Source organism: Phaethon aethereus (assembly GCF_964289735.1).
Source record: "Phaethon aethereus genome assembly, chromosome: W".
Classification (NCBI taxonomy): Eukaryota; Metazoa; Chordata; class Aves; order Phaethontiformes; family Phaethontidae; genus Phaethon; species Phaethon aethereus.
The window spans coordinates 28775989-28802487 of NC_138581.1; the positions used below are offsets into that span (position 1 = coordinate 28775989).

The window sequence follows — 26499 nt, forward strand, 5'->3', positions numbered from 1 at the left end:
TTGGCCCCTCCTTCCTCGATTTGTTTTTCCAAATTTTTCCTAGCTATATAGCCTCTCCCTTATGGTGAACAGGGGTTGAAAATTAAAACTTTGAATAATTAGTATTTTTCAACAGAAACACATATTTTTCTCTTGAACAATTAATGTATGCTAAAGAGTTATTTGTAATTTTTATTGGAAAGTTCTAAGATGAATTGATGGATTTGTGTTTGGCTTTTCACAGGGACAAGAAAAGAGACAAGGAAAAGGTCAAGGAAAAAGAAAAGGCCAAGGAAAAGGAGACAGAGAGAGACCGAGACAAAGAGGAGAGAGACCGGGACAGAGACAAAGGAAGGGAAAGAGAGCGAGATAGAGAGAGAAACAGGGATAAGGACAAGGAGAAGGACCGGGAGAGAGAGAAAGAGCAAAACAAAGAACGAGAGAGAGTCAGAGACAAGGATAGGGACAAAAATAGGGACAGGGAAAAGGACAAAGATAAGAAGGAAAAAGACAGGGAAGAGGTAGACCAGAACAAGGAAAAAGACGATGTTGAGAAAGAGGGGGAGAAGGACAGAGAGAAGATTAAGGACAAGGAGGGAGAGAAGGACAGAGGGGACAAAGAAAAGGAAAAAGATGAGGATAAGGCGAAGAAGGAGCGAGAAAGAGTAAAAGACAGAGATGATAAAAAGAAGAAAGATAAGAGATACAGAACACCCCCAAGAAGCTATAGCTCTTCAAGAAGATCTCGTAGCTCCAGCAGGTTTGTTTAGAATTTTTTGATGCTTTTTTGGACTTGTCAGTACAGTGATGCACTGTGAAAAATGCACATCCTAATTTTTATGTATCAGTATCACCATGTCACTTACTAGTTCAATTTGTATTCTTTCTCTTTTGTAGATTTCCCTATAAAGTAAAATTATTACAAAGAGCTCTGTATGTTGCTTTATAGAAAATAGTTTCTTGTTGGGCAGCTGGTGCTTGCCTTTCACATAACTGTATAGTATAGTCCTTGAGGACAGTAAGTAGATGGTTCTTATGCCCTTTCTCTGTGTTGGAGACATCCAAAGGTTATGACAGAGGGACATCAAAAATCATCTTTATCCTGATGAAAGTTTGAGTCATTGTTACATAGTTCCTTGGTTACTTACATACTGTACAGTGTTGGTCTGTAAAGTAATTTGGGCTTACGAACAGTTGGGTGGTAGTATTTGCCACTTGGACACCTTAAGGATGGAAAGCAATGAATTTTCTTGGCTGGATGGCTGAACAGCAGGAAGCAAGCATGTCACTTGGCTGGCTAGCCATTCAGAAAGTGAATGTATCTCAGTTGGAAGATAAGGATACCTTGTTTAGCTGGTTAGATGGCCAGGTAAAAGTACAAAGTAACATTCCTTAACCATGCTGATAGTAAACAGGAAAGCAGTCAAGGTTAATCTAGCTGGTTTTGCCTCTGAGGGAGGGTAAACTAGGTGGAAGTCTGGATAAATTCAGTACAGCAAAAGGAGGCTGTGAGATTGATTATAAGCTCTGTAAGTGGACTAACTCAGGCATATTCTAAAAGTGTTGCAGCTACCTTAAGTTCAGAAGCTTTGGTGGAAAAAGTCCTTTCTGAATACCTCAGCAATTACAGAGTTCAATAATATCACATGTCAAATTTAGATACCAAATTTTATCTGTTACCTTGAGAGAATGAAATGTTGGATGAATTGGGAAAAGTTCTACGTATTATAATCACTTCCCTGGACAAAAGTAAAGATTCCATAGCCCTCAAAATACAGGAATTCATGGTTCATATAATGCAGAAAAGGCTGTAACGGTTTCTGAACATTCTTTTTTGGTTATGTGAAATGTCTATGTTGTTTTGGAAGTTTATGGGCAAAATAACTGCGGCTTCTTTAAGCATATGCAGCTTCCTATTTTAATGCACTGTTAAGATTATTTCATGGGTTGAATCCCTGCACAGAGTAGAAATAGTTCTGTCAACTTTGAAAACATAACATTTTCTGCCTGTATGCCTCAGGAGTGTTGAATTAGATAAGTAATTGTGCTGGGTTGACCTTGTCTGGACGCCAGGTGCCCACCAAGCCACTCTATCACTCCCTCTCCTGAGCTGGACAGGGGGATAAAAATATTACAAAAGGCTCGTGGGTCGAGATAAGGACAGGGAGAGATCATTCAGCAATTACCGTCACAGGCAAAACAGACTTGCCTCAGGGAAATTAATTTAATTTATTGCAAATCAAATCAGAGCAGGATAATGAAAAATAAAACCACATCTTAAAACACCCCTCCCTTCTTCCCGGGCTCAACTTCACTCCCCATTTCTCTTGTCTTCTGCCCCCACAAGCGGCACAGGGGGACGGGGAATGGGGGTTGCGGTCAGTTCATCACATGTTGTCTCTGCCGCTCCTTCCTCCTCACACTCTTCCCCTGCTCGTGTGGAGTCCCTCCCATGGGAGACAGTCCTCCATGAACTTCTCCAATGTGAGTCCTTTCCACGGGGTGCAGTCTTTCAGGAACAGACTGCTCCAGCATGGGTCCCCCATGGGGCTGCAGGTCCTGCCAGGAGCCTGCTCCAGTGTGGGGTCTCCACAGGGTCACAACCTCCTTCGGGGGTATCCACCTGCTCTGGCGTGGGATCCTCCACAGGCTGCAGGTGGATATCTGCTCCACCGTGGACCTCCATGGGCTGCAGGGGGACAGCCTGCTTCACTATGGTCTTCACCAGGAGCTGCAGGAGAATCTCTGCTCCAGAACCTGGAGCATGTCTTCCCCCTCCTTCTTCACTGGCTTTGGTGTCTGCAGAGTTGTTTCTCTCACATATTGTCACTCCTCTCTTCTGTTTGTTGTTGCACAGCAGTTTTTTACCCCCTTTTAAAATATGTTATCACAGAGGTGCTACCACCCTCGCTGATTTGCTTGGCCTTGGCCAGCAGCGGGTCTGTCTTGGAGCTGGCTGGCACTGGCTCTGTCAGACACAGGGGAAGCTTCTGGCATCTTCTCACAGAAGCTACCCCTGTAGCGCCCCCTGCTACCAAAACCTTGCCATGCAAACCCAATACAGTAATGCGTAGCTTATATAAGAGCCCTGGTGAAAGACCCAGTTCCTAATGTCAAATAGCAAGTGTAGTTAGCTGGATGTTACAAAAAATTCATATTCTAGTTTGCAACAGTTATGCATCCCGCTATTTAAGAAAGTGTCATGGACGGCTCAAATTTTATGTACTTGGGCAGAGAATTCTAGTGAAATTTAGTGCATCTCTTCTAATGGACTTACAGTACAAAGCCCTACTTTGATATGAAATTAATTTTTTGTACAGATGCCATTAAACAGGGACAGTGTTCATTTTGAAGATGGAGTATGAGAGAAATGTGGTGAGAGATGTGGTGGTCGGAGGCTGTCTTGGGCTTAGTGACCATGACATGATAGAATTCTCAATTGTGATCGAAGTAAGGAGAGGGGTCAGCAAAACTGCTACCATGGACTTCCGAGAGGGCAGACTTTGGCCTGTTCAGGTCATTGGTTGAGAGAGTCCCTTGGGAGACAGTCCTGAAGGACAAAGGGATCCAGGAATGTTGGACAGTCTTCAAGAAGGAAATCTTAAAGGCGCAGGAGTAGGCGGTCCCCATGTGCTGTAAGAAGAGCTGGTGGGGATGGCGACCGGCCTGGCTGAACAGGGAGATTTTGCTGGGACTCAGGGGAAAAAAGGAGAGTTTATCACCTCTGGAGGAAGGGGCAGGCAACTCACGAAGAGTACAAGGATCTCGTTAGGTCAAGCAGGGACAAAATTAGAAAGGCAAAAGCCCAGCTAGAACTCAATCTGGCCACAGTCGTAAGGGATAATAAAAAAATGCTTCTACAAATATATTAACAACAAAAAGAGAGGCAAGGAGAATCTCCATCCCTTACTGGATATGGCAGGGAACATTGTCTCCAAGGATGAGGACAAGGCTGAGGTACTTAATGCCGCCTTTGTCTTTCACAGAATCACAGAATCACAGAATCACTAGGTTGGAAAGGACCTTTAAGATCATCAAGTCCAACCATTAATCCAGCGCCACCATGTCCCCTAAACCATGTCCTGAAGCGCCACATCCACACGTTTTTTGAACACTTCCAGAGATGGCGACTCCACCACCTCCCTGGGCAGCCTGTTCCAATGCCTGACCACCCTCTCGGTGAAGAAATTTTTCCTAATATCCAATCTAAACCTCCCCTGGCGCAACTTGAGGCCATTTCCTCTCGTCCTATCGCTGGTTACTTGGGAGAAGAGACCAACACCCTCGTCGCCACAACCCCCTTTCAGGTAGTTGTAGAGAGCGATAAGGTCTCCCCTCAGCCTCCTCTTCTCCAGACTGAACAACCCCAGTTCCCTCAGCCGCTCCTCATAAGACTTGTGCTCCAGACCCCTCACCATCTTCGTTGCCCTTCTCTGGACACGCTCCAGCACCTCAACATCCTTCTTGTAGTGAGGGGCCCAAAAGTGAACACAGTATTCAAGGTGCGGCCTCACCAGTGACGAGTACAGGGGCACAATCACTTCCCTCCTCCTGCTGGCCACACTATTCCTGATACAGGCCAGGACGCTGTTGGCCTTCTTGGCCACCTGGGCACACTGCCGGCTCATATTCAGCCGGCTGTCAACCAGCACCCCCAGGTCCCTTTCCGCCGGGCTGCTCTCTAGCCACTCCTCCCCAAGCCTGTAGCATTGCATGGGGTTGTTGTGGCCAAAGTGCAGGACCCTGCACTTGGCCTTATTAAACCTCATACAGTTGGCCTCTGCCCATCGATCCAGCCTGTCCAGATCCCTCTGCAGAGCCCTCCTACCCTCCAGCAGATCAACACTCCCACCCAACTTGGTGTCATCTGCAAACATACTGAGGGAGCACTCAATTCCCTCATCCAGATCGTCAATAAAGATATTGAATAAGACTTTAATAGCCAGTCCAGGTATCCGCAGGCTATTCAGCCCCCTGAGCTGGAAGACAGGGATGGAGAGCACAATAACCCGCCCATAATCCAGGAGGAAGCAGTTAAGGACCTGTTAAGCCACCTGGACACCCACAAGTCTATGGGGCCTGATGGGATCCACCCGAGAGTACTGAGAGAGCTAGCGGAGGAGCTTGCCAAGCCACTCTCCAGCGTTTATCAGCAGTCCTGGTTAACAGGGGAGGTCCCAGACGACTGGAGGCTTGCCAATGTGATGCCCGTCTACAAGAAAGGCTGGAAGGAGTATCTGGGGAACTAGAGGCCTGTCAGCCTGACCTCCGTACTAGGGAAGATTATGGAGCGGTTTGTCTTGAGAGTGCTCACAGGGCATGTGCAGGACAACCAAGGGATCAGGCCCAGCCAGCATGGGTTCATGAAAGGCAGGTCCTGCTTGACCAACCTGATCTCCTTCTATGACCAGGTGACCCACCTAGTGGACGAGGGAAAGGCTGTGGACGTTGTCTACCTGGACTTCAGTAATGCTTTTGACAGCGTCTCCCACAGCATTCTCCTGGAGAAACTGGCGGCTCGTGGCTTAGACAGGTGTACTCTTCGCTGGGTAAAGAACTGGCTGGATGGCTGAGCCCAGAGAGTTGTGGTGAATGGCGTTAAATCCAGTTGGCTGCCGGTCACAAGCGGTGTTCCCCAGGGCTCGGTTCTGGGGCCGGTCTTGTTCAATATCTTTATTGATGATCTAGGTGAGGGAATAGAGTGCTCCCTCAGTAAGTTTGCAGATGACACCAAGTTGGGTGGGAGTGTTGATCTGCTGGAGGGTAGGAGGGCTCTGCAGAGGGATCTGGACAGGCTGGATCGATGGGCAGAGGCCAACTGTATGAGGTTTAATAAGGCCAAGTGCCAGGTCCTGCACTTCGACCACAACAACCCCATGCAACCCTACAGGCTTGGGGAGGAGTGGCTGGAGAGCTGCCCGGCGGAAAGGGACCTGGGGGTGCTGGTTGACAGCCGGCTGAATATGAGCCAGCAGTGTGCCCAGGTGGCCAAGAAGGCCAACAGCATCCTGGCCTGTATCAGAAATAGTGTGGCCAGCAGGAGTAGGGAAGTGATTGTGCCCCTGTACTCGTCACTGGTGAGGCCGCACCTTGAATACTGTGTTCACTTTTGGGCCCCTCACTACAAGAAGGATGCTGAGGTGCTGGAGCGTGTCCAGAGAAGGGCAACGAAACTGGTGAGGGGTCTGGAGCACAAGTCTTATGAGGAGCAGCTGAGGGAACTGGGGCTGTTCAGTCTGGAGAAGAGGAGGCTGAGGGGAGACCTTATCGCTCTCTACAACTACCTGAAAGGGGGTTGTGGCGACGAGGGTGTTGGTCTCTTCTCCCAAGTAACCAGCGATAGGACGAGAGGAAATGGCCTCAAGTTGCGACAGGGGAGGTTTAGATTGGATATTAGGAAAAATTTCTTCACCGAGAGGGTGGTCAGGCATTGGAACAGGCTGCCCAGGGAGGTGGTGGAGTCGCCATCTCTGGAAGTGTTCAAAAAACGTGTGGATGTGGCACTTCAGGACATGGTTTAGGGGACATGGTGGCGCTGGATTAGTGGTTGGACCTGATGATCTCGAAGGTCCTTTCCAACCTTGGTGATTCTGGGTGATTCTGTGTGAAATACTTTGGGTTTTATATGTATTCATCATACAAGGAGAGGCTGAGAGGTCTGGGTTTGTTTAGCCTGGAAAAGAGAAGGCTGAGGGGGTATCTTATCAGTGCGTATTGAGTACCTGATGGGAGTGTGTGAAGAAGATGGAGCCAAACTCTTCTCAGTGATGGCCAGTGACAGGGCAAGAGGCAATGGGCATATATGGGAAATAAAAGGTAATTTTTCTAATGTTTAAATTCTGTGTTTTCTGGGCACACTGGAGGCAGTTGCTCAGAGAGATTGTGGAGTCTCCATCCTTGGAGATATTAAAAACCTGACTGGACATGGCCCTGAGTAACTTGCTCTAATTGATCCTGTTTTGGGAGGGTGGGGGTCTGGACTAGGTGGTCTCCAGAGGTCTCTTCCAGCCTCAGTAATTCTGTTATTCTGAAAAGTATTTGTCAGTAGCTTGGGCTACCAAGTCCCGATTTGCTTGTATTTAGGGGTGTCTGTTTACTTTGGTTACTGACTTTGCCTAGTCTAAATGGTTACAATCCATTCAGGAGAAGATTATCCAACAACCTGGCTTTTCAGCTGTCTGGATTTACACTGTAGCATTGAGTTGGGACCATTTTTGAAGATGCAGATCACAGAATGGTAGGGATTGGAAGGGACCTCTGAAGATCATCTGATCCAACCCCCCTGCCAAGGCAGGATCACCTAGGGCAGGTTGCACAGGAGCACGTCCAGTTGGGTTTTGAAGGTCTCCAGAGAAGGAGACTCCACAACCTCTCTGGGCAGCCTGTTCCAGTGCTCCATCACCCTCACAATAAAGAAGTTTTTCCTCATGTTGAGGTGGAACTTCCTGTGCTGCAGTTTGTGCCCATTGCCCCTCGTCCTATCACTGGGCACTACTGAAAAGAGACTGGCTCCATCCTCCTGACAGCCACCCTTCAGATATTTATAGACATTGATAAGATCCCCTCTCAGCCTTCTCTTTGCCACACTGAACTGCCCCAGGTCTCTCAGCCTTTCCTCATACGAGAGATGTTCCAGTCCCTTAATCATCCTCATAGCCCTCCGTTGGACTCTCTCCAAAAGTTCCCTGTCTCTCTTGAACTGGGGAGCCCAGAACTGGACACAATACTCCAGATGAGGCCTCACCAGCGCAGAGTAGAGGGGGAGGATAACCCCTCTCGACCTGCTGGTCACACTCTTCTTAATGCACCCCAGCATACCATTGGCCCTCTCGGCCACCAGGGCACATTGCTGTCCCATGAATAACTTATTGTCTACCAGGACTCCAAGGTCCTTCTCCATGGAGCTGCTTTCCAGCAGGTCAGCCCCTAACCTGTACTGGTGCATGGGGTTGTTCCTCCCCAGGTGCAGAACTCTACACTTGTCCTTGTTAAATTTCACGAGGTTCCCCTCCGCCCAACTCTCCAGTCGGTCCAGATCCCGTTGAATGGCAGCACAGCCTCCTGGTGTATCAGCCACTCCTCCCAGTTTTGTATCATCAGCAAACTTGCTGAGGGTACATTCCAACCCTTCATCTAGGTCATTGATGAAGATGTTGAACAAAACCGGACCCAGTACTGATCCCTGGGGAACACCACTAGCTACAGGCCTCCAACTGGACTCTGCACCGCTGACCACAAGACAGACCCTTTGAGTTCTGTTGCTTAGCCAGTTCTCGATCCATCTCACAGTCCACTCATCCAACCCATACTTCCTGAGCTTCACTATGAGGATGTTATGGGAGACAGTGTCAAAAGCCTTACTGAAGTCAAGGTAAACCACATCCACCGCTCTCCCTTCATCTACCCAGCTAGTCACTCCATCATAGAAGGCTATCAGATTGGTCAAGCATGATCTCCCCTTGGTGAACCCATGCTAACTACTACTGATAACTTTCTTTTCATCCACGTGCCTAGAGATGGCCTCCAGAAGGAGCTGTTCCATCACCTTCCCAGGGTTGGAGGTGAGGCTGACCGGTCTATAATTTCCCGGGTCTTCCTTCTTGCCCTTTTTGAAGACTGGGATGACATTAGCTTTCCTCCAGTCCTCAGGCACCTCTCCCATTCTCCATGATTTTTCAAAAATGATGGAGAGAGGTGTTGCAACAACACCAGCCAGCTCCCTCAGCACTCGCGGGTGCATCCAATCAGGGCCCATGGATTTGTGAGTGTTCAGTTCAGCCAAATGATCTCTAACCCAAACCTCGTCGACCAGCAGAGAGTCTTCCTCCCTCCAGGCTTTTTCGCTTACGTCCAGGGTCTGGGATTCCGGGGGAGTAGTCTTAGCAGTAAAGAAATCCTTTTCCTGAAGAGTGTAAAATATTGGACAAATAGTCTTCTAGTCTTCTTTTTGGAGAAGAGGTGGAGGTGGAATAGAACATACAGGACCTTCTAAGAACTAGGTGGCAGCTCACCTTGCTTTATGGACAAACAGCATGCAGATACTAGAAATCAGATGGCTATTTTTGATTCCTCGCTGAAGGAAGAGACATAGACCAGAGGAAGAGGAAAATCACGCTCCTTTTCCAAGAGACATCTTGGAATGTCAAGATCTTTGCTAGACATCAGACAGGCTAGCAAAGGAGATAAGTAGGGACTTTGTCCAAAGAGAAGACTTCTTGATGGCTGAAGTGTTATCTTCCTTCATAACCCAGTAATGGCCCAACCTGAAGGTGGAAATATCAAGTCAGTCTTACCCATTAAGTATTGTTTGTCTGGGGTTTTTTCTTAATTTTTTTGCTAGTTTTTTTCCTAAAGAAGGCAGAGGACCCCATATATTCCACTGGTAATTTCTGCTGGCATTAGTGTCCTGGTTTTGCTGGGATAGAATCATAAAATCAGTTTCCTGTTCAGGAAAGCTGCATTTCTAAGATGGCTGCAGCACCCGTTACTGTGAGAACAAAGTTGATAAGACACTTTTTCTTAGTTCATGGCCAGCCATGGTATGCGGGTTTCCATAGTGATCAAGGCCTCTAGCAGTCTTGAGATAGCCAGGTGCTAAAGCTAGGAGGAACAGAGGCCAAGGCAGCTGACTCAGGCTGGCCAACAGAAGTATTCCATACCATAAATGTCATGCTCACCATAAATTGGGGAGTCTGCTGGGAACAGCTCTTGCTCTCTTTCAGTGGCTGCCATCCCTGGAGGGTCTCGCCTGTTGCTCTGTTCCTGAGACCTACTCTCCCTTTGCTGGAGCTGTGCTGCTCACAGTGTTCACCAACCAGTGTTCGCTGCTGGGAGTGTGCAGTTCATGACCACTATCTGGGCTGAGTATAACTCTGTGCCCTTTATATTGCTTTAGTATTACTATTAGTTTTATTATTTTATTAAATCTATTTCTATTTAAATCTACGAGTTTCCTTTTTCCCCCTGATTTCCCTTTCTTGTCTGAGAGGGGGTTTTCAGGTGATAGAGCAACTGCTAGCATTTAGCCCGGAGGTGGGCTAAACCAAGACAGTTAGCAAGGCTCAGATTCCATCAGGGTGAAAAACAAAATTTGTGCCTTAATTAGGGGCAAACAGAATATGAAGAGGCTGAAAACTACCTCTCTTTCCAGGAAGTTAGTTCACACTGCCACCATTCTTCCAAGTACTGCTAATTGGAGATGGGTGTTGAGAAATCTCTCTGTCCCAAAGCTTCTGTCTGTCTCAGGATTAAAAGATTCTAGCAATGCTAGACCTGGTGTTGGTCTAAGGCAAATCTCGGAGCCATTCCTAGTGAACTTTATTTAAATCAGCAGGAAGTTGCTTCCAGTCATGAGCCTGTGGGATTTTGCCTTTAAGACAACAATGTTAGTTCTGTGTAAGATTTGGAGACAAGGGATCACTATCAAAGGTTTCAAACTTCTTTTTCTTAAATTTAGCTGTATTAGTGTTGCTTAAGAGTGTTAATAAAAACAGGCACACAAAAATCTTTTGTATAGACAAATGTAACATAGAGGTAGGAATGCTGTCAGACACAGCTGTAGTTCTTCAACTTGAAATACAAAAAGCAGAAACTGAAAATTAGATTTCATGAATAAACAGTTTTTAGTTTGAACACAATTACTAGGGCACTTATTTGGTTGCTCACAGATATGTATGCAGGAAAGCAAAAAAGTGGGGATGTACTCAATGTAGACCAAGTGGGAGCACTGTCAGAATAATATAATTTCCAATATCCTCATTTGAAAAAAGGTGATGATAGATGTGAGTATGTTCAAAATGAGGTGCATGTTAACCAGTGAACAACTGATCAATGATTGTGGGTTTTTTTTTTTCCATGATTTTGAGGCCACTTTATATTTTTGTTTACCAAAGATTGAATCACACTTAAGAGCTTGCTGAACAAAAGAGTTATGAACTTTTGTCCTGTGTGGCTTCAGGAGGTCAGGCTAGATGATATTGTCAGAGTATGAATCCAGATAGTGATACTAGGTATATCTTAATATATCCTTTTGTAATTTATCTAATAACTGTTGTTTTCTTGGCCTTTCTAAATATTAAAGAAATTAGGTGTGAACTGCAAAAGCTAGTGTGCATAAGTGTAGCTTTTGTGCTGTATCTTAAAGTGCCCTGTCAATTAGTTTTTAACTTCCCTGGGTTTTTTTGATGGTTCTTCCTGTCTGCTCTTCCTGGTCTATGAAGAGCTGATAGGAGAGAGTCATCTTACTTTGACAAAGATAGGTTCTACGTTTATGTTGAATGAAGCTTTACTTGCTCAATTTTTACTTTATTTTAACATGTGCCTTAGTTTGTTTGCCAGCAGTTATTTAATGTTCTGTTCTATTTGAGATCAGACTCCACAAAAGCAATTTTAGCAAATACCATACATCTGTGTAAAATGGCTGTTTTGTATAGCACTAAGAGGTCTGCAGTGCATTATAGAATGATACATAGGTTTGATGAGCATGGACTGATAGGAAAACAATAGATACAAAACAATAAGAAAAACATATAAGAAAAGAATAAGAAAACTTATTCATTTTGATTTTGACAACAGCTTGAGCTTCGTTTTGCATTGTTTGCTTCTAAACCAACCAATAGGAATGCTAGCTCATGCATTCAGGAATTAAACTTCAGTCACACTGAACTGAAATTCCAGTGATCTTAAGCTTGTAATGTTAAGTTTTGAAGTTTCTATTGCTCAAGTTATGCCTTTTGTCTTAATCACAGAATCAGTAAGGTTGGAAAAGACCTTTAAGATCATCAAGTCCAACCACCAACCCAACACCACCATGCCCACTAAACCATGTCCTGAAGTGCCACGTCCACACGTTTTTTGAATACTTCCAGTGATGGTAACTCCACCACCTCCCTGGGCAGCCTATTCCAATGTTTGACCACTCTCTCAGTAAAGACTTTTTTTCTAATATCTGGTCTAAACCTCCCCTGGCGCAACTTGAGGCCCTTTCCTCTCGTCCTCTCGCTAGTTACTTGGTAGAAGAGACCAACACCCACCTCGCCACAACCTCCTTTCAGGTAGTTGTAGAGAGCGATAAGGTCTCCCCTCAGCCTCATCTCCTCCAGAGTGAACAACCCTAGTTCCCTCAGCCGCTTCTCATAAGACTTGTGCTCTAGACCCCTCACCAGCCCTTCTTTGGACATGCTCCAGCACCTCAGTGTCCTTCTTGTAGTGAGGGGCCCAAAAGTGAACACAGGATTCAAGGTGCAACCTCACCAGTGCCAAGTACAGGGGCACAATCACTTCCCTCCTCCTGCTGGCCACACTATTTCTGATACAGGCCAGGATGCTGTTGGCCTTCTTGGCCACCTGGGCACGCTGCTGGCTCATGCTCAGCCGGCTGTCAACCAGCACACCCAGGTCCCTTTCTGCCGGGCAGCTCTCCAGCCACTCTTCCCCAAGCATGTAGCCTTGCAAGGGGTTATTGTGACTGAAGTGCAGGACCCGGCACTTGGCCTTATTAAACCTCATACAGTTGACCTCTGCCCATTGATCCAGCTTGTCCAGATCCCTCTGCAGAGCCCTCCTACCCTCCAGCAGATCAACACTCCCACCCAACTTGGTGTCATCTGCAAACTTACTGAGGGAGCACTCGATCCCCTCATCCAGATCATCGATAAAGATATTAAACAAGACCGGCCCCAAAACCGAGCCCTGGGGAACACCACTTGTGACCAGCTGCCAGCCAGATTTAACGCCATTCACCTCAATTCTCTGGGCTCAGCCATCCAGCCAGTTCCTCACCCAGCGAAGAGTACACCTAAGCCACGAGCCGCCAGTTTCTCCAGGAGAATGCTGAGGGAGACACTGTCAAAGGCTTTACTAAAGTCCAGGTAGACAACGTCCACAGCCTTTCCCTCATCCACTAGGCGGGTCACCTGGTCATAGAAGGAGATCAGGTTGGTCAAGCAGGACCTGCCTTTCATGAACCCATGCTGGCTGGGCCTGATCCCTTGGTTATCCTGCACATGGCCTGTGAGCGCCCTCAAGATGAACCTCTCCATAATCTTCCCTGGTACCGAGGTCAGGCTGACAGGCCTCTAGTTCCCCAGATCCTCCTTCCAGCCTTTCTTGTAGATGGGTGTCACGTTGGTAAGCTTCCTGTCGTCTGGGACCTCCCCTGTTAACCAGGACTGCTGATAAATGATGGAGAGTGGCTTGGCAAGCTCCTCCGCTAGCTCACTCAGTAGTCTTGGGTGGATTCCATCAGGCCCCATAGACTTGTGGTTGTCCAGGTGGCATAGCAGGTCCTTAACTGCTTCCTCCTGGATTCCGGGGCGTTTATTCTGCTCTCCATTCCTGTCTTCCAGCTCAGGGAGCTGAATACCCTTGAAGATACCTGGACTGGCTATTAAAGACTGAGGCAAAGGTGACATTAAATACCTCAGCCTTTTCCTCATCCTTGGTGACCATGTTCTCCCTCACATCCAATAAGGGATGGAGATTCTCTCCTTGGTTCCCTTTTTGTTGTTAATATATTTGTAAAAACACTTTTTGTTGTCCCTTATGACCGTGGCCAGATTGAGTTCTAGCTGGGCTTTTGCATTTCTAATTTTCTCTCTGCATGACCTAATGAGATCCTTGTACTCTTCTTGAGGTGCCTGCCCCTTCTTCCAAAGGTGACAAACTCTCCTTTTTTTCCTGAGCTTTGTGGCTTTTCATTCGATTGGATTCTTTTCCTGACTGAAGAAACTCTTACTTAATACAGGATTTGTGAATTCAGTGTGTTTCCATTGTTATCAGGTATAAGTTCAAGCATGTGAGGATAAACATAAAACTAAAATCTGAAAGGGCTGAACTTTTTTTTTTCCTACTTCCAGTCTCCCCTTTCCCATCAAACTGAAACATGATTTTTTTTTTTTTTTTTTTTGCTTTGTACAGTTCATATATTACTGGTGATATATAATGTTAAATTCAGAGTTATTTATCTTGATTGCGTCAGGTCACTTTGAGAACTTTCTGGTTTTATGCAGTTCCTGAGTTTATTATTTTTCTTCTTTGGTGATCTTGAATTTCTTGGTCCTCCAGAGAAAGGCTTAAAAAGAAGAGTAGAAGTCCCTCCAAGTCTCCTAAAACAACAAAACGAAAGTCTTCACAAACTCCTTCTCCGAGAAGGTCAGTTTGATGTGAACATAAAAGTTAATGAGCAAGTAAATGAGGAAAAAGTTATAGTATTTTTCTTAAGTAGAAATGTGATACAGAGATCAGTGTTATGAAAGGCGCTAACTCAGTTTGTGTTTCTGGATTTTTTTTATGCTATGCAAGAAGCTCTTTAATAATAATTTTCTTTTAGAAGGAAAAGGTCTGTTTTTCAATAAACAGAACACTCAAAGGTGGATGCAGATACATATATTGAAAACAATTTGAGAAGTATTTTCATTGGTTTACTGCCTTTTCACTAGTCATCTCGGATAATTTTAGTTGGTCAGTATGATTCAGTTCTAATTTAAAACAAAACAAAAAAACCCTTCATGGATTTGATCTTTGGTATGCTTTCAACTGCAGAATTTAAAATCCGTTAGTGATGGTTCAAATCAATAAAAGCCCTTCATCGGATACAGATAAATTTGGTTTCTTTTTGCAAAATGCCATGTATACCGAAAACATGCATTCTTTAGCTCTCTTCAGTCAAAAAATCCCCTTGTCTTTATGAAGGGTTTTTTGTTATGTTTTGGTGGGTTTTTTGTTGTTGTTGTTGGGGGTTTTGTTTGTTTGGGGTTTTTTTTGTATGGGTTTGGTTTTGGTTTTTTTTTTTTTAAAACCCCCAGATGAGAGTTTAGTTTGCAGTTAAATGGTTTGAAGATGACCGAACCTTTCTGAAGGAAAGCAAACCAGGATACCAACATTCTTAGTTACGGTACTGTGCAATTTACTGTACAGTACTCTCAATGTATGCATTGGTAGTACATTTGTTGCTGCTGGATCAAATTCTGATTTGAGTAAAAATGTTCTTAAACAGAAACAAGAAAGAAAAAAGAAGAGAAAGGGATATAAATAATGAAAGAAAAGAAAGGGAACACTCCACCTCCAAGAAAAAAAGTAGTAAAGAAAAAGAGGGAAAGGAGAAATCTGACAAAAGCACCACAACTTTGAAGGTAAGCTGTATGACCAAGTGATAAGCAGAGTGGAGTGCTGCAAGCAGAGCAGTTACTGGAAAAATCTTTCTTTTCCTCACTGTTCTTTTTCCCCTGTTTTCCTTACAAAATTGTTGCCATTTGGGTTTAGGTTTTGCCAGTTGGAGACATGAAAGTCATTCCCCAGTTGATCTTAGTAGGCCAGGTTGAGAGGTCTCTGTGTTTGAAGTTTACTGGACCTGCAGGACCTTGTGTGAATAGGTTATGGAAACACTTTGTTTTGGTTTTGCTCTCTTTTCTGTTCTGTGCCATATGTTAGGAGTTGACTGGCTGCCTTATCTGTATGAACAGGCAGGAAGTAGACTGTGTAACTAAGCAGCAGGGTTCAGGGTTAGTTTGGCTGTGTCATGGTTTAACCCCAGCCAGCAACTAAGCACCACACAGCCGCTCGCTCATACCCCCCTGGTGGGATGGGGAAGAGAATCAGAAGGGTAAAAGTGAGAAAACTCGTGGGTTGAGACAAAGGCAGTGTAATAGATAAAGCAAGAGCCACGCACACAAGCAAAACAAAATAAGGAATTCATTCACTATTTCCCATCAGCAGGCAGATGTTCAGCCATCTCCAGGAAAACAGGGCTCCATCATGCGTAATGGTTTCTTGGGAAGACAGACGCCATAACTCCAAACGTCCCCCCCTTCCTTCTTCTTCCCCCAGCTTTATATGCTGAGCATGACGTCATATGGTATGGACTATCCCTTTGGTCATTTGGGGTCAGCTGTCCTGGCTGTGTCCCTTCCCAAATTCTTGTGCACCCCCAGCCTACTCACTGGTGGGGTGGTGTGAGAATCAGAAAAGGCCTTGACTCTGTGTAAGCACTGCTCAGCAATAATGAAAACATCTCTATATTCTCAGCAGTGTTTTCAGCACAAATCCAAAACATAGCCCCATACTACTGTGAAGAAAATTGACTCTATCCCAGCCAAAACTATTAGAGGCTGTCAAGCTGAAAAGATTTTTAATAAACTTTCACTCTGCAGTTTAGCCTCTCCCTGGTTGCTTTGGTCCTGGGCTGCATATTGGACTCTGCAGGAGTAAAGTTGAGGATTTGAGGAAGAGTGGTATGGGATTTTTCCCTTGCAAATCGAAGGTGGTGTGATTAAGAAAAGAAACATCTTCAAATTATTTAATCTTAGAATTTGAAAAGTGGCATGCCTTTAAAGAGTAGTTTGTGGTACTCAGAATTATTCAGCTGTTATAAAACAGCTGATTTAGGTGACCGTCCACATGCTTAAGTAATTGTCTTACCCAAGAACTCTTTTTAAAATTTATCAGTTACCTGACAAAAAATATGAAAGAAAAATTGTAATCCTGTTTTATTTAGAAAATATGGTGAAGTCTTAATTTCTGGAGCTGTTTCTCATAGGTCCCATGATGCTGCTTGTTCTGTTTTACCTGAATATTGATGATAAAGACAGATGACTTTATGGCAATGATTTCTTGGGTGACAGGTTGTTTTGAGTGCCTAACTTCAGCCAATTGAAAAGAAAGCTTTAAAAAAAAAAAAAAAGAGCTGACACTTCTATTCTGAAAATTGCTGAGACAAGATAGGTGTGTAAAAATTGAGGCAATCAAAATACCAAGAGTTGGTTGGAAGTCATATCCTGTAATGCTGAGAGTATGATATTTTTTTTTTTTTTTTTTTTTTTGGTAAAATCATTTTATCTTTGGTAGGACAAAGATCACACTAAAGAGGATCCGAATTCAGAAACTGACAAGGAAGTAGGCAATAGAGATACACAAAGGACAGATGAAGTCAAACTACAACAGAATGGGAGTTGTCAACCAAATGATGAAAACCTCTCAATTAAAATGGAAGAGATTTAAAGCAAAGAATGAACCTCTGACTCAACCAAGGAATGAAATCCAAAGCTTTTTATTTCCCAGAATGAGGAAGAAAATGTCAAAGCAATCAACCTGAACATGGTGATAGTACTAGTAGCTCTTCCAGTTCTTGTGATAGTTTTGTTGATTTCTTGCTGTAAAGCAAGAGAGCACAGACCAGTAGTTATACCATGAAAAAGCAGATGCTATCATAATTATTCATCTCTGAAAAACCATGCATTTCCATGATGGCTTTACTTATTTGTTAAGTTTTGCCATAAGCTGTTACAAATAAGTAGAAACTGAAAGATGTAAACTTGTACTATCCAAAAAAAGCTGAAGATATGCATTGAAGATTGTTTAAAATACTGTTTGTTGATGAATTTTGTATTGTTTTACTTTGTGGGTTAAAAAATCAAAAAAAACTTCAATGTATACTGTTTGATGTGCTTGGAAATGGTGTACAAATATACACACTTTCTTTTGTTGTAAATGAAAATTATAGAAAAAGGGTTTTTAAACATAAACACAGTTTTACAGTTCTTATGTTAAATGCCCACTGACTAGTTTGTTTTTCATCTGCTCACTGTTTGAGATTCTTGGGTTTTATTTAAAACAATTTCTTACTAATATCCCTAAAATGAATATTTCTTTTAAAGTATTTGAACAACGCATGCTACTTTTCTGTTCCTAAAAGGAACACTGACATGTTATAGATAATAGGTTAGCTTACTGGGTTATTTTGGGGTTGTTTTGTTTTGTTGTTTATTTTTATCCTTCGAGAATTGAGCACATCTGAATGATATTATTAGAACTTACAGCTTTGTTTTGAGCCATACTGCAGTGTGTCTGTTCAGCTGCAAATAGTGCAGTTATTTTCATCCACACTTAACCATTTTGGAAGAGGTTTTTGTAGCTTACACATGGCTTTTTTCTTTTTTTGCTTCTTCTGTGTCGTCGTTTAACCTGAGCCAGCAACTAAGCACCATGTAGCCACTTGCTCACTCCCCCATGGTGGGATGGGGGAGAGAACTGGAAGAGTAACAGTGAGAAAACTCATGGTTTGAGATAAAGACAGTTTAATAGGTAAAGCAAAAGCTGCGCATACAAGCAGAATAAAACAAGGAATTCATTCACTGCTTCCTATCAGCAGGCAGGTGTTCAGCCATCTCCAGGGAAGCAGGGCTCCATCACGCATAATGGTTTCTTGGGAAGACAGGTGCCATCACTCCGAATGTCCCTCCACCCCTTCCTTCTTCTTCATCCCAGCTTTACATACTGAGCATGACGTCATATGGTATGGAATATCTCTTTGGCCAGCCTGGGTCAGCTTTCCTGGCCGTGTCCCCTCCCAGCTTCCCGTGCACCCCCTGACTTCTTGCTAGCAGGCCAGCACGAGAAGCTGGACTGTCCTTGACTGCTTAGCAACAACTGAAAACATCAGTATGTTATCAACATTTTCTCATCCCAAATCCAAAACATAGCCTCACACTAGCTTCTGTGAAGAAAATTAACTCTATCCGGGCTGAAACCAGGACAGTATCCACCCCTTATTCCTTACCATTTATGTTATCCTCAGGTACCACACTATCCAATACAACGTGATTGACCACCACCCCTTCCCATCCTTTGATATAACACACAGATTGTCATCCCCTTAGTCTATAGACCATCCCTGTAAAATGTCCCTGAAATGTCCACAAATGTCCATAAAATGTCCACTGAATTCATTTAGTCCATGACTTTGGGCTCCATGTCTTATGGTGGTCACTCAGGACAGGAGAGGTGGTGTGTTATGTGGAGTTACTGGGCACCAAAGCCAGCTCAGGTCAGGTCACTGCTGCATTTGCACTGCTGCTTGTAAAGCTTGTCCTCCATTGGTTCAGGTGGTTCCTGCTATAGTAGTTCCTATAACATGAAACTCAAATCATCGGTTACAACAGTTTAAAGGTATTTCCATTATAATCTCCAACCCTGGGCCCTTTGGACTGGACCATAGGGTTTAACATTGCAATGAACTCCTCCCCTTACCCCTGCTCCAGCTTGGACATATCCACAGACTGCAGTCCCTTCCATGAGCCAGTCTCTCCAGGGGTATATCTGCTGCGGCATAGACTTATCCAGAGTCACAGTCACTTCGAGGTGCACCTGTTCCAAAATGGCCTCCTCCATGGGCCACAATGCCTCCAGAGATATACCTGCTCCGGCGTGGCTTTATCCACAGCCACAGTCCCTTCAGAAGTAAAACTGCTCCAGCATGGCGTTACTCATAGTTCCAGTCCCTCCAGGAATGTACCTGCATTATCGAGGGCTTCTCCATGGCCACACACTTTGAGGTGCTCCAGCATGGCCTCATGCACAGCCACTGATGCTTCAAGGTGTACCTGCTGCAACGTGGATTTATCCACAGCCACAGATGCTTCGAGATGTACCTTCTCCAGCGTGGACTTATCCTTGTGCCACAATCCCATCAGAGGTATACCTGCTGCGGCACAGACATAACCACGGCCACAGATGCTTCGAGATGTACGTGCTCTGGCATGGGCTTATTCACGGCCATAGACACTTCGGGGTGTCCTGCTCCCACATGGACTCATCCACAGGTCACAGTCCCTTCGACTCAAGTTCACACTGGAGTTCCAGCCTGTGCAGTACAGCAGCACAGAAACAGCAGCGATGACCTGGCCATCTGCCAGCCCAGGTTCAAGGCCATTGCTGTTATCAAAATGTTCCCAGGCACAGCAGAGTCAGACGATAAGCAGTACAGCAGTACAACAAGCAGCAAAAGCAAAAAGCAGCCACTAACGAGCACTAGACTAATATACAGTAAGGAAAGCAAACCCATGGCAAGCACAGGATCCTGCCCATTAATAGCTAAACAGCAATAACAGCTATAAACTCGATCTAGCACATTCCAATCAAATCTGTCATTATCTCAAACCCTTCGTGCCCTACGTTGTGCGCCAAAAAGGACTGTCGTGGTTTTACCCCAGCCAGCAACTAAGCGTCACGCAGCTGCTCGCTCACTCCCCCACGGTGGGATGGGGGAGAGAATCGGAAGAGTAAAAGTGAGAAAACTCATGGGTTGAGATAAAGACAGTTTAATAAGTAAAGCAAGAGCTGCGCACACAAGCAGAGCAAAACAAGGGATTCATTCACTGCTTCCTATTGGCAGGCAGGTGTTCAGCCATCTCCAGGGAAGCAGGGCTGCATCACGCGTAATGGTTTCTTGGGAAGACAGATGCCATAACTCCGAACATCCCTCCACCCCCTCCTTCGTCATCCCAGCTTTGTATACCGAGCATGACGCCACATAGTATGGAATATCTCTTTGCTCAGCCTGGGTCAGCTGTCCCAGCTGTGTCCCCTCCCAGCTTCTTGTGCACCCCTAGCCTTCTTGCTAGCAGGCCAGCATGAAAAGCCAGTCAGTCCTTGACTACTTAGCAACAACTCAAAACATCAGCACGTTATCAACAGTTTCTCATCCCAAATCCAAAACATAGTCTCACACTAGCTTCTGTGAAGAAAACCAGCTCTATCCTGGCTGAAACCAGAACACTCATCTGTCTCCATCACCAGAAACATTATTTATTTTATGAAGAAAATTAACTCTAGGCCAGCTGAAACCAGGACAGTGCCATTATGAAAAAAATTTTATTTCTTATTTGTTTAAAAAAACATGGGAGCACAAGCTGAAGCTTTAGTGCCGCCTTAAAATAATGTGGTATTTTCTAGAAATGTATATGTGCTATTACTCATTTTCAGCTAAATCTTACATGATCTCTATTGCTATTTTGCCACCACCATATTGTACACAAGAATGCAAGTGATTTGTCAGAACGATTGTTTGATTCACTTGTTAAAATACTAAAGCTCCATTTTTACTTTTTTTTTTATTTTTAGAAGAGATTTATAGGTGAATGCAAAGATGCATTTTTGGGACCACCACTGTACAAAAGTAGTAGCTGAATACAAAGCATTTTCTGATCACCTGCATCAAAGACAGCCCTTTAGATATTTAATCTACATTTGAATGGCCTTAATTGTTACCTCTCCATCATTATCTCTCATACCTGTTGGGTCATATAAAAGGAATTGTACGCAAAGCTGAGGGGATGAATAATTTGGGGGGAAAAAAGTTCTAATTTACACAGGAGTTATATGGTAGAGATTGTTTTTCATTCTTTAAAGATAAAGCATGTAAGAAGAGAATGACAAAGCAAATATTTTTGTCAAGGTAAAACATGGCTTGTGTTCTCTGTACTAATTTAATGTTTCATCATTGTGAGATTTTTTAAGAGTCATACCTTTAAAATTTATATCTAAAATCAAGCAGATTATTTTTAATACAACTTAATACAATCAAATTACTTTAATTGCCTTACCTCATGGGAAGAGTTATTTCTTTCAGTTAAAAAAAACTTAATATTAGCTATTTGCTTTCAATTTGTTTTTCTTTTCCTTTGCATAGTTAATTCTTACCAAAAAAAAAAGCAAAGCATATCACAGGGAATGAAAAATTTGCTTAATTCCTAAGGTAATGAAACCCAATTTGATTGTGAAGCTGCTTAATCACTCTTTTTTTTTAATAGGATTTTATGTTCTTGCTACTGTGTACATTTAAGACTATAGAAAATGCTTTACCATGTAAAGTTATAGACACACATGCTGTTGACTGGTAAACAGCTTATTTGATAAAATAATGACAAATCTGTATGCTTATAGAAAGACTGTGAAGGATTGTGTCTTGCAACAACAGCTGTCTTATGATGTGCAAGTAGCATAGAGCAAAGAGATTCTTTGTATACTTGTTATCTTTGGTACCATTTCACTAATAAAATTAAGTATTTCAGAGGGAAGTTTCTGCTGTTGCATACTTTTAGTTGATCTGGTCTTATTCAGGCAGCTGCTTTGAATTGAAATGTGGATACAAGTGAAAATATACGTGTATTACTTATAATATTTTTGAAAAGCGAAGTTTCTCCTTTGGGAGAAATTAGAATTCTTGCAGTTTCACGTTTCAGCTGAGGTTAGTTTGATTTCCTGCATTTTGTTATCCTGAAATTGCATAGCTCTATTATATAGCAGTTACAGAATATGTAAAGGATTGTGTACAGTTAGCTAAGAAACATGCCTTGGAAAATTAACAGTTAAGGATGGCAGCCTTACTAGCTAATTTATCGCATGTGTAAGTCCATATGCAGCACATTGTTATATTGTATGTGAATTAATGGTTTCCTTACAAAAAGGTGTGGGGGGGTTTAGTTTATTTTTTTTTAAAGGCAAACAAACAAAAAAAGAAAATCCACCAAACACATAAATATCTTCCCCACCCCAAGTCATATTTTCTTACAAATGCTGTATTTTCTGATTTTGCTTTGTAAATACTATGCAGATCTGTGAAATAGTTGTTATATCTATTCGTATTACATGTTTTACGGTTGCCCTCTTCCTCAAAAGCCACCACAAGAGAACTATTATTCTGTAAAATGCCTATCTCTGCAGAGGGTAGCTCATTTTTAAACCAGTAGCATAGCACAGTAATGAAATTCCTGCTTGCTCTGATTGTGTGCACCATCCATTAAATGTGTACATCTTTCTTTGACTGGAAGTTCATTGCCTTCATTATTAATAAGTTTGCATGCTGCGCTGCCATGTCAGGTTGTTTAGTTTTGCACTTTATAAATGAGATGAAATTGAATGGAGGTTTTGAGAACAGTGTAGTTCATGATAGCTGTATTTTTTTAAATGTAATTTCATTTGAATCAGCCTTTATTTGAAAATGTTGTGACTCGTAATTGCTCAGAAAAGTGATGATATGGTGCCATTTTGCTAAAACCATGTAAAACACTTATGTGGAAGCTTCCATTAGTAACCACAGTTATTTCACAGTGTTGTTTCTGGAAAACAGATAGGATTTTTCTCTAGATTTTAAAAGAGGAAGGTAGCAGAAGACAACTGCTGGTGGATGAAGCAGGATTCCAAGCTCAAAATAAGAGGTGGCTGTGACTTAGATAAATTCATTGAAGTAAATGGTAAACCCAGATGTGAGGGATGAAATTTTGTTTGCAAACACCGTTAGTAGTATGGTGTGTAAACAAACAAACAAACAAAGCCCAACAAAACTTGGTTTTCAGAATTAGAACCAAGAGGAAAAAAAGCACTTAAGTTGGAAACTAGAAACATCTGAACAATGCCTGAGAAATCAGTGAGACATGGGTTCTGCCTACTCATTAGTCACCTGCTAATTTCTTTGATTGCAATTTCAGGTAGATACATCTGAACTAGCTTTAAATTAGCTGGCTAACAGTGGCAACCTACATACAGCTTGGATTCTGAAATGAGCTGATTAAATGCATTTACTCTCGTGCTAAGTAGCTAGGAAACTAAATTTTGCAGTCTGAAGAATGCTTGTTATTGCTTTCTAGTGTTCTCTAGCCTGGTTACATCTAAGGCAATACCTGAAATTAATTTGAAACTCTGCAAATCTGTTTGCTATATGATAGCTTATCTGTGTTGCCCTTAGCTTGAACTGGTATTTTGTAATAGTTTCTAGATTTAGTGATTTCTGTGATGTTTCTTTTGGTCTAAGGAAGAAATAATAAGTAAAGGCTGCTTTGTATGATACAAATTCTTGTATACTGCATATTTGTCCTTATTATTGTGACCAGTTATTTTTTTCATTCATGTGTATGATTGTTGCAAGCACTAATGCCATAATGATGTGTGTATCTTCTACCTTTAGGTTTGAAGCATCTCTGCATCACTGTCTCTTTGTTAGTTTGCAATGAATTTTTTTTTATTTTGAAAATTGCATTAAAAATTATTTTGTTTACCATTATGAAACATGAATTTTGAACAATGAAATATTGCAAGTTGGGGCATATTATGTGTCCCATCTGCCACTTGGTGATACTTTCAGTTTTATAGCAATGGATTATTGCCTTTGGTGTTGTCATAATTTTAAAAGTGATAATTGGACTTAGTGACACAAATGTTGAGAACTGTAAATGGCTAAAATAATGTAAATCAATAGGTGCTCAGTTCAGAGAGATGTAGTTTTCTCACCAGAGAATCGAGTGTGGACAGTTGATAGTTGTAGATATTGTTAGTGAAAAAAATTCTAAAACTTAATTTTGTTTGCTAATATGTAAACAGAAAAAAAGTTTTCAGCCTGTACCTTAGGTTTATTTTTATATGGTGAAAAGTGTAACTAAAATAATACTGAAAAGTACTGTATAAAAGGGCTTTTTTTTTTTAAATGTAAGAGAAATACACTTTCAACTGTGTTTAATTTTAAACTTCTAAAAAATGTCTCTGCATGCTGTATTAATTTTTATTTCAAATACAAGAATGCTTCAGTTGTAGGTAAGTCCTATTGCAGGATCTGCTTAATAAACTTGTCTGACAAAATATGGAGACAGATATTTTCCCCCCTAGTTTGAGGAGGCGCACAGCTCTAACTTTGATTCTGTATTGTTTAAGTAAATACTACAGTTGAGAAGCTATCTATAAATTTCAGTTTTCACAATGTTTTCTGAAACCATGAACTCCTACTATGGGGGGGAGGTGTTTAAAAAAAAAAAAATTGTCATGGCAGTTTTGTGATTGTTGAGCTTAATACAGGAGCATACTGACAGCAAAAATTAGCTTTTAGGTGTTTATATTTTTTTTGTGGAAAGTTTTTGGCTTATAGTTTGGGTTTTTTATTAGTGGCATTTTTTTCTGTTAATTTAGTACCGAATAATTACTCACTACAGCAGGAAATAGAAATAAAGAGAAATTATTTTTAGAGGAGGTGATTGAAAATTGACTAAAAAAAGTGACAGTTTTTTAAAATCAAACTTTTCTGTGTACATGGCTTGTTTGTCTACTCTTTTTAAGAAAACAGGCAGACATGAGTGTTAGTATTAGTCTTTCCTTAGGTGTGCTGCTTCAGCTTCACACATGGGGAAGACTCCATGCTTCTCCTCTTCTGTTTTTCTCTCTATAAATCTTACTTTTCTTTTTAAAGATAGAGCCTAAAGAAAACCTTTAATTTTAAAGTAATATTTTAAAGGGTTGATTCAGATTACTGGATTTAGAAGCTCAAAGCAAATGCATTGGTGCGCATGAAATGTGAGCACTGAACAAATGTATAATAATCGGCTTTCATTGGATTTATGTATTACTGTGGTGACCTAGCATTTTCCATAATTGCTTCTCTGCTTTGTTCAATTTTAAGGGGATACTATTATTTTACTAAGACTTGTTTAATAAGTCTTCTGAGACGTTCATTACTTGTCTTTTTACTAGCTTGGCATTTTCCTCAGAGTTATTCAATTCTCATGCATCCCAGTCATCCTGCCTAGTCTAGTCTAGACTACGTATCTAGTAATAGACTAGACTTGTCTCAACTGTGCTGTAAATCATACTAACCCATGTTCCAGGTCAGCCTCCAGCAAAATGATCTGTATTACTGAATGAAACATAATACAGAATAAATAGAGATGTGATGAGAGGTATATATTAACCAGGAACAAACATGAGGTGCTCTTAAGCTTATTTTGGTGTGCTCACTTTAATTCTCCTCTTGCCAGAGACGACTTGGGGAAGATATGTTATTGAAGATTTAATTGGTATGTGGAAAAGAGGAGCTAGCCTCTACAACAGACGGTGACTGAATATTTATAATGTTAATTATAAGGTGTTATTTGATCTGTCCAAACATCACTTGTATCAGCAAGGAGATCCTTTGCTCCATTAAAGATCTGTAAAGCTGTGATATGTTTATTCTGTTGCTTAATCTCTAAAGAGGATGGAAAGATGACAGCTATACATTTATGGTTGTGGGCCTGGAGAACTGGAGACTATAGTGCCATTTCACAGATAATATGGAATACATATGGAAATATTCTGTTCTTCACTCTTCTCATCTTATAACAGGACTTAAAATACTTGCTTTGTTCAACAGAAGTGTAGAAAAATTAAATTTATTAGCTTATAGTATACTTTACAAGCTTTTCGTCATACAATCACACAATAGTTTGGGTTAGAAGGAACCTTTAAGGATCGTCTGGTTCAATCGAAGATGTTGCTGCGCATTGCAGGGACATCTTCAACTAGATCAGCTTGCTCGGGGCCCCATCCAACCTGACCCTGAATCTTTCTAGAGATGGGGCATCTACTACCTCGCTGGGCAAGCTGTGCCAGTGTTTTGCCATCCTCATTGTGAAACATTTCTTACTTATGTCTAGTCTGAATATACCCTCTTTCAAAGAATCGTTAAGGTTTGAAAAGACCTTTAAGATCACCAAATCCAACCACCAACCCAACACCACCATACCCACTAAACCATATCCTAAAGTTCCACATCTACATGCTTTTTGAATACTTCTAATGATGGTGACTCTACCACCTCCCAGGGCAGCCTGTTCCAATGCTTGACCACTCACTAAATAAATTTTTCCTGGTATCTAGTCTAAGCCTCCCCTGGAGCAACTTGAGGCCGTTCTATCGCTATTTATGTGGGAGAAGAGACCAACACTC

The 26499-nt window shown here is 42.4% G+C and overlaps 1 protein-coding gene across 1 annotated transcript in view; it reads left to right on the forward strand.

Moving 5' to 3' along the window:
• LOC309415100 (uncharacterized protein) overlaps positions 1 to 17143 on the forward strand; it is a gene marked incomplete at its 5' end in the record, with an annotated part of 71548 nt that extends 54405 nt beyond the window's left edge. The window contains 4 exons of the mRNA XM_082012542.1: positions 224 to 739; positions 14044 to 14130; positions 14975 to 15110; positions 16822 to 17143. Of these exons, the coding sequence (XP_081868668.1) occupies positions 224 to 739; positions 14044 to 14130; positions 14975 to 15110; positions 16822 to 16974 (892 nt within the window). The 3' untranslated portion in view covers positions 16975 to 17143. The remainder of the gene's footprint in view (positions 1 to 223; positions 740 to 14043; positions 14131 to 14974; positions 15111 to 16821) is intronic.
• Positions 17144 to 26499: the final 9356 nt, after the last annotated feature.